The 16,147-nt window shown below is 46.5% G+C and overlaps 1 protein-coding gene and 1 pseudogene across 1 annotated transcript in view; both read left to right on the top strand.

Moving 5' to 3' along the window:
* The first annotated feature begins 237 nt into the window (after positions 1-237).
* On the top strand, positions 238-1,559 carry LOC111826273 (annotated as a pseudogene).
* A 20-nt stretch (positions 1,560-1,579) lies between these two features.
* Positions 1,580-16,147, top strand: part of SMYD2 (SET and MYND domain containing 2) — a 38,590-nt gene continuing 24,022 nt past the window's right edge. Inside the window, exons 1-3 of the mRNA XM_023754813.1 lie at positions 1,580-1,635; positions 2,054-2,071; positions 10,816-10,879. Of these exons, the coding sequence (XP_023610581.1) occupies positions 1,580-1,635; positions 2,054-2,071; positions 10,816-10,879 (138 nt within the window). The remainder of the gene's footprint in view (positions 1,636-2,053; positions 2,072-10,815; positions 10,880-16,147) is intronic.

The following is a 16,147-nucleotide window of genomic DNA, read 5'->3' as shown; positions in this document are numbered from 1 at the left end:
AGTTAACGTACTTCTTCCCTGCCTCATGGACAAGGTTTTATAGTATAAAAAGGGTCCCTTTATTTAGAAATCAGTAAGGATTGAAAGAAAAATGTCTGCTTTTTCGCAACGGGTTTGCAGCCAGAACACGGGGGTCGTGAAAGACTCATTTCAACACCGTCATTATCAGAGACCTAGATTCCGGCAATTCTGCCACTAATGGCATCAGATCTATAGATGTGGGGGGATCGACAAAAGAACCATGGAAAAATTTGACAAGGAGGAGGCTGCTGAGATGGGGAAGGGCTGCCTGGGTCTTAGGGAAACTGAAGGTTGAACGTGAGCATGGTATCACATTGATGGCTCCCTGTGGAAAATTGAGACCAGAAGGTATTATATGACCATCATTGATGCCCCAGGTCACAGAGACTTCATCAAAACCATGATTACAGGCTCCTCCCAGGCTGCCTGTGCCATCCTGATTGTTGCTGCACGTGCTGGTGAACTTGAAGTAGGCATCTCCAAGAATCGGGCACACCCGTGAGCAGGCCTTCTGGCTTACACACTGAGTGTGAAACAGCTGTTGTTGGTGTCAACCAAGTGGGTTTCACTGAGCCGCCCATAGGCAGAAAGGATATGAGGAAACTGTTCAAGAAGTCAGCATCCACATGAAGAAAATTGGCTACACCCCAGACACAGTAGCGTTTGTCCTAATTTCTGCTTGGAATGGCGACAACATGCTGGAGCCAAGTGCTAACATGCCTTGGTTCAAGGGATGGAAAGTCACCCATAAAGACGGCAATGCCAGTGGGACCCACTGCTTGAAGCTCTGGATTGCATCCTGCCACCAACTCTGCATCTGCCCCAAATGGGTGGCGTGGGTACGGTCCCTGTTGGCCGAGTGGAGACTGGTGTTCTCAGTGGTGGTCACTTTGCTGCAGTCAGCGTTACAACTGAAGTGAGGTCCGATGATGTGCACCATGCAGCTTTGAGTGGAGCTCTTCCTAGGGACAGTGTGGGCTCCAGTGTCAAGAACGTGTCTGTCAAAGATGTTGGTCGTGGCGATGTGGCTCGTGAAAGCCGAAATGACCCACCAGCGGAAGCAGCTGACTTCACAGCTCAGGTGATTATCCTGAGCCATCCAGGCCAGATCAGTGCCGGATACACACCGGTGTGAATTGTCACACAGCTCGCCTCACTTAAAAATGTGCTGAGCTGAAGGAGAGGAGTGGGAAAAGCTGGAAGATGGCCCTACGTTTTTGAAATCTGGTGATATTGCCATCATCGATATGGTTCGATACGGCTCCTGGCCAGCCCGTGTGTGGTGAGAACTTCTCTGACTACCCTCCTCTGGGCCGTTCTGCTGTTCGTGACATGAGACACACAGTTGCTGTGGGTGTCATCCAAGCAGTAGACAAGCAGGCAGCTGGAGCTGGCAAAGCTATGAAGTCTGCCCAGAAAGCTCAAAAGGCTAAATGAATGAACATTATCCCCAATACCTGCCACCCCCCTCTTAATCAGTGGTGGAAGAACGGTCTCAGAACTGTTTGTCTCAACTGGCCATTTAAGTTTAATAGTAAGAGACTGGTTAATGAGTACAATGCATCATAAAACCTTCACAAGGAAAGAGGAGTGTTTTGTGGATAATATGGTGGGGTTTTTTTGTGTGTGTTTTGTTTTGTGTGTGTGTGTGTGTGTGTGTGTGTGGCAGTTTTTTAAGTTATTTGTTTTTAAAATCAGTACTTTTTAAAAAAATTTATTGATTTTAGAGAGAGAGGAAGGGAGAGGGATGAAGAAATAGAAACATCAATGAGAAACATCAGTCGGCTGCCTCCTGCACTCCCCCTATTGGGGATGGAGCCCGAACCCTGGCATGTGCCTTGACCAGGAATCGAACCATTTGTGACCTCATGGTTCATAGGTCGACACTCAACCACTGAGCCACGCTGGCTGGGCTAAAATCAGCACATTTTAATGGAAACAACTTGACCAAGAATCTGTCACATACTTTTGAAACCCATTAAAACCAAGTTTCATGAGGAGGAAAAAAAAGAAAGAAAAATGTCTGATACAGCTATTTAAACAATGTCTGGTAAGTTTGAGTTCTCAGGGTAAAATCCACAATTAGGGTAGTTCACCTACACAAATTGACAATTCGATTAATGATTGTTTATCTATAGAAAAGTAAAGCCAAGAGGATGAGAGGGTGACACCTCTTAAAATTCTTCTGCAAGCAATTGAAAAGATACATTTTCTTGTAAGATTCAGGACAGATCATCTATTTGTTGGGCAAGGAGTTAATACTCAGGTTTGGCTGCAGGAGGCCTGACTATATTCTGGGAACTCACACTTAGCATTAGGTCATAAAGGTATTTTCACACGTGTTTTTTTTTTTTTTTCCTACTCTGTGGCCTGAATGTTGAAGTGAGGAATACAGTGAGGAGCATTTTGAGTTTTTAAATAGTTAAATTTATGTGACTTTGGTTTTGTCCTTTCCCTTCGTATGTAAACACCTGGGTGTTATGGAAGTAAGGGCAAAGGTGGTCATAGGGGAATCTAATATTATCGGTGTTCCAAAATATTAATGATAACCTCTGCCACCATTAGAAGAAATGGTGGCAGTTACTTATTGTCGGTTCCTTTACGAGAGAAGTGAGATAAAACGAAAGGCATTCGTTGTTTCTCTCCTTTTGATATCAGTAGGCGACAGAAGTAGAAGATAAACTAGCAAAAAAAGTGTCATTCTGATCTCCCACAAAGGTTAATGAAGAAAGTGTTCCCAGAGGTAGATGTTAAATATTAAAGTGCACATCTGGTCTTGGGGCAGGCTTGAGCTGTTGGGTTTTACAGGGTCTACAGGATGGGGCCTCAAACTTTTTAAACAGGGGCCAGTTCACTGTCCCTCAGACCGTTGGAGGGCCGGACTATAGTTTAAAAAAAAAAACTATGAACAAATTCCTATGCACACTGCACATATCTTATTTTGAAGTAAAAAAACAAAATGGGAACAAATACAATATTTGTATTTGCATGTGGCCCGCGGGCTGTAGTTTGAGGACCCCTGGTCTACAGGATGGGGCTGGACGACGTGCCGTGATGGGGCTGGAAAGAGTCATTGAGTGTTCACTGTGAGCTCTACATTTTTCTCCTCTATTCATGAACTATTCTTTCTAAGGCAAAGGTAAATTCCATGTCAGCCAAAGCCTGCATTAAAACAAATCCTAAATCAGTGTCATTTTTTTTTTTTCATTTCTGAGCTTGGCTAGAGTCATATTTATAACACTTTTTAGCTTGATTGAGGAATAATTGACAAATACTGCTCCTATTTAGAGGGCACGACAATATCCATTGTGGAATGAGGACTAAGATCAAGATCATTAACACATCACCGCACAGAGTTAACTTTCTTGTCTGTGTGGCGAGAATGCATAAGCTCTACCCTCAGCACCTTTCAAGTAACAATACTTTATTATCAACCGTAGTCACCACGCTGCACATTAAATCCTCAGAATTTATCACTGAAAATGTGTGCCCTTTGACCTACATCCCCCCCATCCCCTGCAGTGTCATCATTTTGTAGCAAGGCCAACCATTCATTGCCCTGACCACCAAAGCCAGCTTTCTCCTTGTAAATCCACTTCCTATTCCTATAGTTGGGGAAACCTATTAGTTGCTCCCTCGCTGCCCTAAATATTGCCTGCCTCCCCCAGGGGCCCCAGGCTCCAACTTTTAACAAGCCTCAGAACAAAGCCCCACGCGAAGGGGAGGTTCAGCAGGGCTCTGGGAAGAAGCTCCCCCCTGCCCGTGGGCCCCGGTTCCCGGCTCCATTGTGGATTAAAGTGACAGGGAGCATCTTTTACTGTCACACAAAAACCCAGAGCCTTCGTATTATCCTTGGTCCCCCGACTAGGGTTATAATAGGGTTCCGCCACAATTCCTCCAATTTTTGTTTCTCTCAAATAAAAATTTGCTGGTGCAACCACTCTCGCTGGGTGGGAGGCTAACTTTGTTTCTGATTGTCTTATTTCAACCCACGGTGAAGTTATATTGCGCCGCTGGGCTTTTTTCCTTTTCTCTTTTCCGTCCGGCCGGGGCTGTCTCTGTTCCACAGAGCACACTTGTCACTTCTTCTGTCACCGTTAGTTAAAAGTAATTGTGATTGCAAACCCCCCTCCATGCCAGGATCGTTTTCTTTCATGGTGAAACCCACCAAGCATTCATTTTAGTCGCGCGGAAACTAGGGAGCTTACAGGATCAAACCCTTTTTATTCTAGACCAACAGCACCCGCGGCAACGCGTTAACTAGCAGGAGTTGTTAATTACATCTCTAATTACATCTTCGTGGCTTCCGAATTTTAAAAGCAAGAAAATTAATCACTGCGTGTGTCTCCTCCAGTAAAAAATAGCAGGAGCGTATCTTCTAAGTTCTGTTCCCGTCGCTTATAATCAGATACTTGCATTTTCCTCTAGCCTTCCTTTCCTCCCTTTGCGGATGGAGCCATTCCTTAAGTTCAAAGAGCCCTTCCCGACACAGCGGGGTGAATGTTTGCCCATAAAACAAAGGCTTTACAAACATAAATCCTGTAAATATAAGTCTGGGTGAGATCATCCTGAAGATATTTCAGTCGTTGATATCACTTAGGAGAGAAAAAAAAAACGAGTGAAGGCTAATTAAAAGTAGAGTCCTAGGACATGCCAACTTGTATTTTCTCACTTAATTTTCATAATAAACCTATGAGGAGAAACCATATCTCTATAGTGGAGGAAACAGGTTAGGAAAGGATCAGTAATTTTCCCAAAAGCATATAGCCCCTCAAGCATCAGAAAGAAAAAAGGATTTGCGATAGGGAGGTGGGAAAAGTAACTCACCATATTCATCCTCAATTGTGAAGTGGGTATCAGGAGGCAGTGGACAGAAAGCTGAGGCTATCTTCTTAAAACTCACTCCTGCCTGGCTGGCATGGCTCCGTGGTTGAGCATCGACCTGTAAACCAGGAGATCAAAGTTCGATTCCTGGTCAGGGCACATGCCCGGATTGTGGGCTCAACCCCCAGTGTAGGGTGTGCAGGAGGCAACCAATCACTGATTCTCTCTCATCGATGTTTCTCTCTCTCTCTCCTCCCTGTGTCCCTATCCTTCCTCTCTGAAATCAATAAAAATAAAAATAAACTCTCTCCTGGCTTCTGGAATATTTTCTTGCCATAGTTAGAAAATGTGGCATCTACCACTCTATTCTTACCTAAACATTCATTACCAAGGGAGCTAAACTACCATTCATTACCAAGGGAGCTAAACTACCTGATACAGGACTACACCCAATATGTGTCAGACCTAGACATCTGGAAGCACATTAGAATCTCTGGGAGAGGGGTCGGGGGACTTTCTAAAGATCCCAACTCAGACCAATGAAATGAGAATTTCTGTGCCCTATCCCAGGCCCAGCAAGGCAAAGTGAGACACTCCAGGAGGTGATTAGAGACTCACCCTTCACTTTCTTTGAGTTCCATTCCTTTTGGGTTATTTTATATTTCAGTTCATTCCTCCAAGTGCCCTTTAGGAACCTTTCTTTGAGGGGAATTTTGTTTTCTTTGTTTTGCAGCCTTTCCCCCAAACCTCCTGGACAGTTCCTATCAGGTTTCGTGGCAAATGAAAGATTTACGGCTGCATCTTCTGTAGGCGCAGAGTTTATTCTCAAGGCCTCCTGTATTCCTCCAGTGAAAACGAATATCCCATCTGAAGTTTCTCTCTGGCTCAACTTCTCCGTCAGCAATAGGCAAACACAGGCTCTCTTCCTCTCTCTTCCTCTCTCTTCCCAGCACATGCACACACAATGTGGGTACCAGCTCAGCAAATTTTAGTCTGAGTTTCAACCACTCGGCTTATGAAAAGTTGACATCTCCCCCTAGTTAATGGAAAGAACCGAAGCACACATCGGGATAATTTCAACAGAGCTCCCTCTGTCAGCCCACCCCTCTTCGTCTAGAATCGCTCAGACCAGAGTAGACCAAAGCAGATTCTTTTGCTTTTCGCTATCAGTAACTGGTTCCCTTTTCTCCTCCTGTACCGGGAAGGCCGCCTGGCTCAGGAGGATCTGTGTTGAGAACTGTGTTGAGAACTTGCACATAGAACCAGGTAGTGGACTCCATGAGCATTCATACAGTGAAGCAGCCTGACAGCTACAGTGTTCTACCACCCGGTTCACAGAGCACATGATGCAGAGCGGACTGGACCAGTGACCCTCCGAGGAGCACTTAGATGTGCCACACTGACAGACTAAATACAACACCAGTCCTTATTTTATTCCACCCCATGTCAAGTGAAATCAATTCCCATGTCCTACTTGGTTGAGGGATCTTCTTTGTGAAAGAGTTCCCTCCCCAAGTCTCATTTTGAAAAATGATCCTGAATCCTTCCCTTTTGCATCTTTGAAGTAACATTAATGGTTTGCCATGGGAGCTGGGACAGAATGCAAACCTCAGAGGAAAGAATGCCTTTACTTACGCTTTGTTACCACTGTTAGCTTATCCCAGCACATAGATTGCTTTTGCTTCATGTAGAGTATGCTCCTGGATACTTGTCCCAATGCTCAAGGAAGGGTATTCATGCACGACAAAGACAAAATATGCACGTTGATGTGTGAATCCTGATTCTGCTACCTACTTGGGAGTGACCACGTTGGGTTGGTTATTTCACCTCTGGGATCCTCATTGTCTTCACTTGAAAAATGAGAATCTTCTTCATAGAGCTGATGGAATTACTAAGGTAGATCAGCCATTTTCAAACTTGGTCTTAGAACCCCTCAATTGAGAACACCATGGGTTATATTTACCACTATTTACCACATTTGAAATTAAAACTGAGAAAATTATATCTATTCATTTAGATAACAACCAATACTGTTAACATTTTTTTTAATGAGAACTATTTTCCAACACAAAAGAATTAGTGAGAATAATGGTATTGTTTTACAGTTTTGCAAATCTCTTCAGTGTCTGGATTTCCAGAAGACAGCTGGATTCCCAAATATGCTTCTGAATTCGGTCTGGGGTACTGTGTAGTCCAGGCTGAGGTGCATGGAGACAATCCGGCTTCAATTAGATATGTAGTTGGAAAGGGAGGGGCATTTTAATAGCCTTACCAGTTAATTGTGGATATTCTTGGATTCAACACTAAAACTCGGTATGTGGTATTGTCTTAAAGGTTAGTGGTAATGGGCAGCCGGAAGCGCGTGTGTGAACCTTAAGTGCTCCGTTACATTCAAATCCTTTGGTTTGTTTGTACTTTGAATGACTCTTTTAGCCAAGCATAATTTTAAAAACAGCATACACTTATCATTTAGAAAATATCGGTTCACTAAATTAGACCTTCCAAAAGTTGACTCATTTCATAAAACCATAGCACAACAATTAGTTGTTCATCTCATGAAGTGAGAGAATGTCAAGCTCAGGGTGGCAGATACGTTTTCCAAAATTCTAGTTTTTGCTTGAAAGCCCAATTTTTATCATTGGCAACAAATATTGCCACTTGTTTTCATCAAAGGGGTAGGCTCACTTCATTCATGTAAATAACATCTGCCAGATACTCAAGTTTGAGTAGCCACCGCTTCTCTAAAGCTGTTCTTTCAAGCAAAAAGGGCATTCGAAGGAAAACATCTTCAGTTGGGTTTACAACTCCAGCGATCCCCAGTGCTTTTCCTCGAAGCAGCCATCCTACGTGCAGCAGAAATATGCATCCTTCTTTCATCTCAGGATGTCGACTAGTCGAGATGTAATAGAATTAATATTGTCGCTCCTTCATCAGGGACCTCCTTAAGCGGAACTGGCTTTCCCCCCTTTACTCTGAGCGTGTAGAAATGGAGGATCAAATGACCTTGTGACAGTTTGGTGCCACTGATTTGATTTAATACTAAGACACCGGGAAGTTTTAGTTTCCAGGCACGTTGACAGCTTACGCCTTCTGCAAGGTAAATGTCAAGACAAGTGGTAGTATTCTGGAGATGGTGTTGGCCTCACCCGCTCCCAGCAGTCTACAGACCGCAACGTGAGAACCACTGGGGTCCAGTGGAAACGATGTAATATATTGCCAGTCCCGAGAAGTTAGCTTTCTCTTCGTTGTTCATGGCTTGTGGACTTGGTGACTGGCTGGGCTCAGAAGCCTGGCCTTTGGGAGATTTATAATTTGATAAAATCCCACTGGAATTCCTCCCTAACTCACCAGAGCCCAGTAGGCCTTTCTCTCCCTTGGTTGTTCCCTTGAAGCTGAAAACCAGCCTTGTTTCATATTAACTTCACTGCTGGCCGCTGTGTGGGAAAACCCCAGTAATCCTTGCTTTTTTTGTATGGTGTGGAGCTAATAAAAATATTTTTATGATAATTTCCTAATCTTTTATATCAGGGGGTCTTCCTGCTGATCTGAGAGGCTCTTCAGTGGTTTGTGTATGGGCATTGGGCTCAGAGCCCTTGAAATGTTACAGAATTTCCTGTTGTTTCCTGGGGGTGAGGGAGTGGGGAGAAGGTGGGTTGCTGGGAAGAATGAATAGCTTCAGTCAGACTCGTACTAAAGAGAGTCGGTGACCTCACCCTCGCAAAAGCAAACATGAACAAATGACAGTTTCAGACATTTCTGTGGGCTGGCATCTCCCCACCCATGATGCATTTGCAAACACTTCTTTTTGGAAAGAATTTTGCAAGTCCCCTCCCTGGCTTTGCCCATCTTTGCTCTCCGTCCCCCTGGCATTTCTTCAAGGCCCACATCCCTGAGCCCTTGCTTCCATGTCACTTGGTGTCCTCTTTCCCTAGTTAAAAAAATGCAAGCCAGCAGGGACCGCGCATCTCATTTATTTCATCTTCCAAAATGCAAAGTTAGAGTGTGGAGCCCTTGAGATGCAACCTCAGGGGCATTTCAGGCCAGAGGATACACTCAGCGAAATCCGCGGGTTCCCTGGTGAGCTGGTGAGATGTGCAAACTCGGAACATTTATTTATGCCTCCGTGGCGGCAAGATGTGCTTTTCTCCCACCCGTGCTGCAGGCGGCTCTTGGGAAGCCAAGTGCTGTCATGAAAACAGCAGGACAGCCTGCTTCCTTCCAACAGTAGTGTGCGGCGCCCGTCCTGCACCCCATGGGAGTTGGGTGGTGACCACCACTGGCTGCCGGGAGCGGAGGAGGCTTCTGCAGCGCGATTGTGCACATTCTGGAACCCCGGCTCCTCGGGCCGGCGCAGAGGGGGTGGCGATGAGGTGCTGCCCTGGTGGCAGAGAACGCCCCTCGTGGTGCTGGCGTGTCTATGGGCCAGAAGGCCGGCTGCAGTGCCGAGCGTGGGAATCAGACAGTGCGCTTTACAGATAGTGGTCTGATGAAAACCAGGTGGGGGGTCCCCAGCTCCAGACCATCTTTTAAGAGTTCTGTCCGTGTGGGGTTTAATTCAGTAGCTTCACAGGTTTTTTTAAAAAAGCTTTGGCTTATCTAATGCTCATCAACTGCTACACACACAGCAGTTGGAAAGCTCCCGTATCCCTGTCCTTCCTGGGAAGCAGATACTACCCCAGTGCACAGGGAGCATTGACCAGATTAGGAAGAGGCAGGAGAATCGCTCAGGATCACACTGATGAGGTGGTGTAGGGACCAATCACAGCCAGTCCTGTTCTACTCAAGGATATGTCCCCGCTTGCTGGGTTGCATTGTTTTCAAACTTTGCTTTCTGGACATTTGAATTACTGACATGGGCAATCTCATCTCCTGCATCACTGGCATCTCATCCTATATAATAAAAGGCTAATATGCAAATTGACCGAACAGTGGAATGACCGGTCGCTATGATGCACACTGACCACCAGAGGGAAGACTCTCAACGCAGGAGCTGCCCCCTGGTGGTCAGTGTGCTCCCACAGGGGGAGCGCTGCTCAGCCAGAAGCCAGGCTCACGGCTGGCAAGTACAGGGACGGTGGCGGGAGCCTCTCCTGCCTCCCCAGCAGCGCTAAGGATGTCCAACTGCCAGCTTAGGCCCGCTCCCTGCTGTCAGTTGGACATCCCCCTGAGGGCTCCTGCACTGCGAGAGGGCGCAGGCCGGGCTGAGGGACCCTCCCGAGTGCACGAATTTTGTGCACCGGGCCTCTAGTAAACAATAAAGCTTTCACTCACACTACAGTTTCCTGTGTACCCCAGTCCTCTGTCTTTAGGACAGTGATGGCGAACCTTTTGAGCTCGGCGTGTCAGCATTTTGAAAAACCCTAACTTAACTCTGGTGCCGTGTCACATATGGAAATTTTTTGATATTTGCAACCACAGTAAAACAAAGACATATTTTTGATATTTATTTTATATATTTAATGCCATTTAACAAAGAAAAATCAACCAAAAAAATGAGTTCGCGTGTCACCTCTGACACACGTGTCTTAGGTTTGCCATCACTGCTTTAGGATGTCAGACCTCCACAATGATTTATGTCTGTCCCTCTGCAGCAGGTGAGGAAATCAAGACCTAAAAGCCTTTGAGTTGCCCAAACTACTGAGTAATAGTGCAGGTGATGTGAGCAGCTGTGGTGTCCCAAGCCAGGTGCACGAGTCCAAGAGCGTGGCTTCCCCCTCTTTGGAAAGTGCCCTTCACGCTGTCAGGGGTAGTAAATGCCGGAGCGTGTGCTATTGGACCCGCTCACTCCTCCTCAAGGACTGAATCTGGTCAAAATCTCCTCTGGGAAAATGCCACTGATCCGTGGGAGAGGAAGGTACGGGGAATCTTGGCTCTGCTTCCCGACCAGATGGCTTGGATTATTGCATGATAAAATGTGCGGCTTCACGTGTCTGTGCCTCTTGCCACTACCGTGCCCTTTCTGTTTTTAAGGAAAGAAGGATTGTCCAAATGTGGAAGATGCAAGCAGGCATTTTACTGCAATGTGGAGTGTCAGGTAGGTGCTGGGCCAACTGGCAGGGAGGGCCTTGTTTCCGTAAAAATCGGGACCCCCAACATCCTTCTCTGGCTTGTCACGGCTTCCCCAACCCCCCTCCTGCAGCCGGAGCTGGAAAGCCTCGTGGTGGTGTAGGATGTGGCTGGATACCCCTGTGTGCTGGCCCAGGACCCAGACAGTAACATTTGGGCGCCATTTATAGGACCAGGAAAAGGGAGACTTGGGAAAGACACAAGGAGAGCCATGTGGGGCACAGGCAGGTGTGTTCCAAGGTTGACAGTTTGCCCCCAAGACCACCAGCAGCAGATGGAACATGCAGAGATGACAGATGAGAAATGCTAAAGTGCTGTCTTTAAAATGTTTGCATCCCTTGGGCTGTAACAGGCCACACCCAGCCTGATTCCAGCTAGACTCAGGTGAGCCCCTGGCATCATGGCCTTTGTATAGCTGGAGGGTGGCTGCTCCAAACTTGTACCGGGACTGGGGCTGGGCGGGTTCAGGAGGCTGGCTGTGTGCAGACCACGGGCATCTGGTTTGATGGAGAAGTCTCAAGGGACCTGTAACTCGGGAATGGGAAGCTTGAGGAGCTTGAAGAAAGTCTTGCAGGGTGGGGGTTAGCGGGGGAGAGACAGAGTGAGAAAAACATCGATGTGAGAGAGACACATCCATTGGTTGCCTTCCACACACCCCGATCAGGGCTGGGGATCGAACCTGCAACCACGGTACATGCCCGTGACTGGAATCGAACCCAGGACCCTTCAGTTCACAGGCTGACGCTCAATCCACTGAGCCAAACTGGCTAGGGCTCCCCAGCCTATTTTTTAGATGGAAACCTATAAAACACACCCTGGGACAGGCTGATGCTCTTAAACAGCAGCTCCAACTGATGGAGTGACCTGTTGTCATTCACATCCCGCCCCCCACCCCCCATCTACTTCTAATTGCCCACGACTTCATTTGTTTCCTTCTCCTCTCCCTGTGCAGCTGGCCTCTGAATGTCCCCAAAGAGCATTATTTAGCCATGGGAGAGGTTGCTAAGCCCTTATGTCATCTGACCGAGGCGCTCCAGCCACAGTGGGCCCTTGCCAGAATGAGGCCCAGGCTGTGCCATTGGCCAGGGCGTGTCTCCCTTGGCACCCGCGGCCACATGCACAGTCCACCTCTCTGCGTCTCCAGGGCAGGCTTCAGTGAGAATGTACATGGGCCTGTGGTTGAGTTTTCGGGGAGTGGGCCTTCTCTTGAAGAGGAGAGACCATATTTTCCCCCACCAATTGTGGATAGAATATCCCGTGGTTAGATGGCTGTGGCGTTGGAGACGTCGGTGAGCCCTGGGGCTTCTATGATGTGACCCAGGCCTGATAAGTTAGCTGTTTCTATATTTAACTTAAACACGTCTAGAAAAAAATAACTCATTACATTCTGGGTCTCTAGAGAAGCAGGTAGTAAATCCCATACAGTTCAGGGAATACAACCCGGACTAGCAGGAGGCCGGGATCCCAGCTCTGCAACTTACTAGCTCTGTGAACTTGGCAATTCCAGGGACAGCCCTCCATCTCAGTTTCTTCAAGTGTAAACATGGACAGTAGTGCCCATTGTAGTGAATTGTCCGGGCCGAGTGACAGATATGAAATCTATCTAAACTGACACTGTGTACAGGGGTGAGGGCTTATGAAAAAATAATGTTACAATAATTCAGGCAGAACTGAAGCTCAGGCTTATGCTAAGAATAACGCATACAGCATGCTTTAGATTTAAGGGGCTTGTTTTATTTTTTTTAACCTAAGAGAATGGATGGATCCTGAGACCTTGAGACCACTAATGGTATGCACCGTGTGAGTGATGCTTATTACAAAACGAGTCTTCACTTCTCTGATTCGCTGTGAACTCAGCATTAATAGAGAACATAGGGAAGTGTGAGGTATAATAGAGAACATCGGGAAGTGTGAGGTGCTGAGTCAACTCTGGGTGTCTTAAGCAGAAGGTACCCCCCCCCCCTCAGCCTCACTAGGTGGCATTATTTTAATGAATCATTCTCTGCGAGGTTCCCCTGCCTTCAGGACCTAGTCTCCCAGATTTGCAGATTCAGAATCCCATTTGTGAGCACACAGTGAGGGGTGCCCTCTCCTGGGAGGTTCACATTAACTAAACACACCAACACGAGTGCCTGTTTATTACTGCACCACAGGCAGCTGACGGTCGATGCATTCTCTTCCTGTAGTCACATTGTACAGCTGGTTAAGTCCTGAAGAGCTTGCCTGGGGAGCAAGGATCCCCAGGATGGAGGATACAGTCCTGTGATTTTAAGTCATGTTCAAAGGCCTAGGCAGCTCTCTGAGTTCAGCCTCGCGATATGTGCAATGTGTGGAGTGTTCCCTGCTGCTTGCCCAGTTCCTGGGCCGTGCACCCTCAGCCTGGGGAGCACTTCTATAGGTCAGTTTTCCTGTGCGTCTGTTAAGAATCTAGGGGCCAGAGGGCCCTTCTCGATGACCAGTGATAACACCGCTCCCGGAGCCCCTGGTTTCCAGAGGTGACAGGCTGGATCTGACCTGTACGTTTCCCTTTTGTTTCATCTGCCTCCTCTGGTTGAAGGCGGAGGCTGACGGCCATGGTTTCCCATCCTTTAGTTCTGAAGAGCTAAGTAGGTGCAGGGCAGAGCGTTACAATGAGACAGAGTGGTCCTAGGGATTTAATAACAGTAAGTGCAAGGGCGTCCTGTCCTGCGTCCTTAGGGAGGAATCTGAGGCATTTGCTCCGGGTGAAAACGTCCTCAGGATTCCGCCTGCGGGAATGTTTGGATGGGATCCACGTGGAGGCTCTGGTGCAGGAATCAAGGTGACACAAAACAGGAGCAGGATGGGGAAGGTAATTGAGTGATTCGCCGCCTGAAGAAGCCTCGCCCTCCCTGGACCTCCCTCACAGGTGGACCCCACCCACCTGCAGGCCTCAGGGGGCCACCACCACACAACAGAGGGTGAGTTTGGAATGAAGGCGATCAGGTTCAGCCCGAGTAGCTAAAACAACGCCCATACTGGTTGAGTGACCTGCCTAATGTCACGCAGTGCATACCAAGGGCTAGAGGAGGCCTGTCACCACTTTCCGACACTGTGTGCGGGAATGCTGAGGGCCCCCTAGGGGAAAAGGCGCCAGGGGAACGTGTTACAGAAGCAGAAGTGGACTTTCATGGACGGGTTCATTCTCCCCAGACCCTTCTCTGTAACCTCAGCGTGTTAGGATTTTGCTGAATTTTCTACAGTTTGGCTACATCCTGTCCCATTGACTTTCTCCTCCTCCTTCACTTGACTCAGTGTGATCCTGCCAGAGGAAAGATTTTAATTGACGATGCATGAAAGGGTAATGGGGGGGAAATACAAAAGAAACAGAAACTGCTTTTAGGTTAGGCCTGTGTTGTAACCTGTGTGTTTTCATGAACGATATTTATTTTTATAAATATGCCTAGAAAGCTCAGTGTATTCTTCCCTCACTCAGACTCCATTAAACGGCACCATGACGTGTTTAAGAGAATCGCTTTAGAAAGTCGGTGGTTTTAGAGGAATCACTGAGGAGTAGAACTTTCTAGGGTGTTATTTCTTAACATTAACAAGCAGAACAAAAACTGTTTGTGTGGTGTACATGGAGGTGATGGGGTCATGAGTGCTTTTGAAAGTAGGAAGGGGCATGCCCTGGCCTGGATAAAAAATTTTTAAAAAGCACATGTGAGGAGCATGTGGCTAAAGATGTGAGAAAGTCCTTGATTTTTATCAACTGCAAAAAACCCTGAAGTGTAGAAAATGCCTCCGACATGCTCCCAGGACCTGTCGTGGTTCTGGGTGATTAGTGAATGGGCCGGAGTCACGGCTTCTATCTTGGTTACATTCCCTTTGGTCTCGCGGACATAGGAAGCATCGTAAACTGAGCCACTTACTTTTAAGTAATATTTAGAAATCTTTTCTACATGTTTTACACGGGAAGAATCTGTGTATGTGTGGCCGAGTGCATCCATCCCTACAATCACTCTTTTACGGGGGATACAGAACAGAGCATGTGTCCTCGGGGTGGGGGTTCAGCAGCGTCGGTCACCTCCCCGTGAGATGGTCCTGCCTCCGTTGGCTCCCCCTTCCTCTCGAAGGCAATGGAAAGTGACATTTTCTCACTAGTCCACATTGTAGGGAAGCCCATATATGTGTGTACAAATGGCCCGTGTCTGTTTTGAAGGCGCCGTGAGAACTAGAGAGACACCAAATGCAAGCGTTATTGAGGGGGGCACTTGGCAATAGAAACCGGGTCTCCTGAGCCAGGAAGACAGTGGATCCTTTGCTCTGCAGAAAACTGGCTGACTTAGCAGTCACTCTTCCAGGCTAGGAAAGGCTGGTGCACTGTGAGACAGTTTAGCAGCTCTTTCTGCCTCTTGAAGCACTTTCGTCCATGCACAAAAAGGTAAGTCGTGCAGAGCAGGTGGTATGTTGGCTCAAAATGCAAGAGAAGTTTAAAGGGTACACAAAGAGTCCATGTCTTACTTTTTTTTTCTGTATGAACAAATTTTTCTTTTATTTTTTTATCTTTAAATTCTTTATTAGTTAAGGAATTACAAAATGTGTCCTCATTCCCCCCCATTAACCCCCGTCCTCCCCCCCCACTCATGCCCATGTCTTACTTTTATGTGGATTGACTTGTTTGAGTTGATTGCACAGATAATCTGTGCTTACTATAGAAAACTCAGAAAGTCCAGTCTGAATGATCAGGAAGAGTATCTATAATCTTACCTTTCCAGAGAAAATCACTAGTGATGCTTTGGTATACGTCTTTTGGAATCCTTCCTGTGCATTTGTTTTTACTGTATATTATTTTTTTCTGGAAAATGGGATCCGAGTTTACATAAAAATGTTTATAAAGATTGCAATCAGGGCAGAAGTAATAGCTTGAATTTAGAAGGAAAAAATAGGATAAACAGTTTTAGAGAAACTGACAAAAAATGTTTTAAAAAACACAAAGGGTTGCAAAACCACTCTGTGTACAAAGAAGCTGCTAATACAACAATAAATAAATAAATAAATAAATAAATAAATAAATAAAAGGCTAGCCTAATTTCCCCCCAGTTTTGTTCAGTCTGATTGTTTATAATACCGTATGTGCAAAACTAGGGCAACTTGCCTCTGTCAGGTTCTCTAAGATAATGTCATCATCACCTTTCTACAGAAAGTGAAAACATTATGATTCTGATTAATTTCCCTTGATGAAACTTACGTGATTCTGCACTTCCTGGAATCGATC

This window comes from Myotis lucifugus, unplaced genomic scaffold, assembly GCF_000147115.1.
Source record: "Myotis lucifugus unplaced genomic scaffold, Myoluc2.0 scaffold_65, whole genome shotgun sequence".
Lineage (NCBI taxonomy): Eukaryota > Metazoa > Chordata > Mammalia > Chiroptera > Vespertilionidae > Myotis > Myotis lucifugus.
This window is presented reverse-complemented; position numbering and strand designations above follow the sequence as displayed.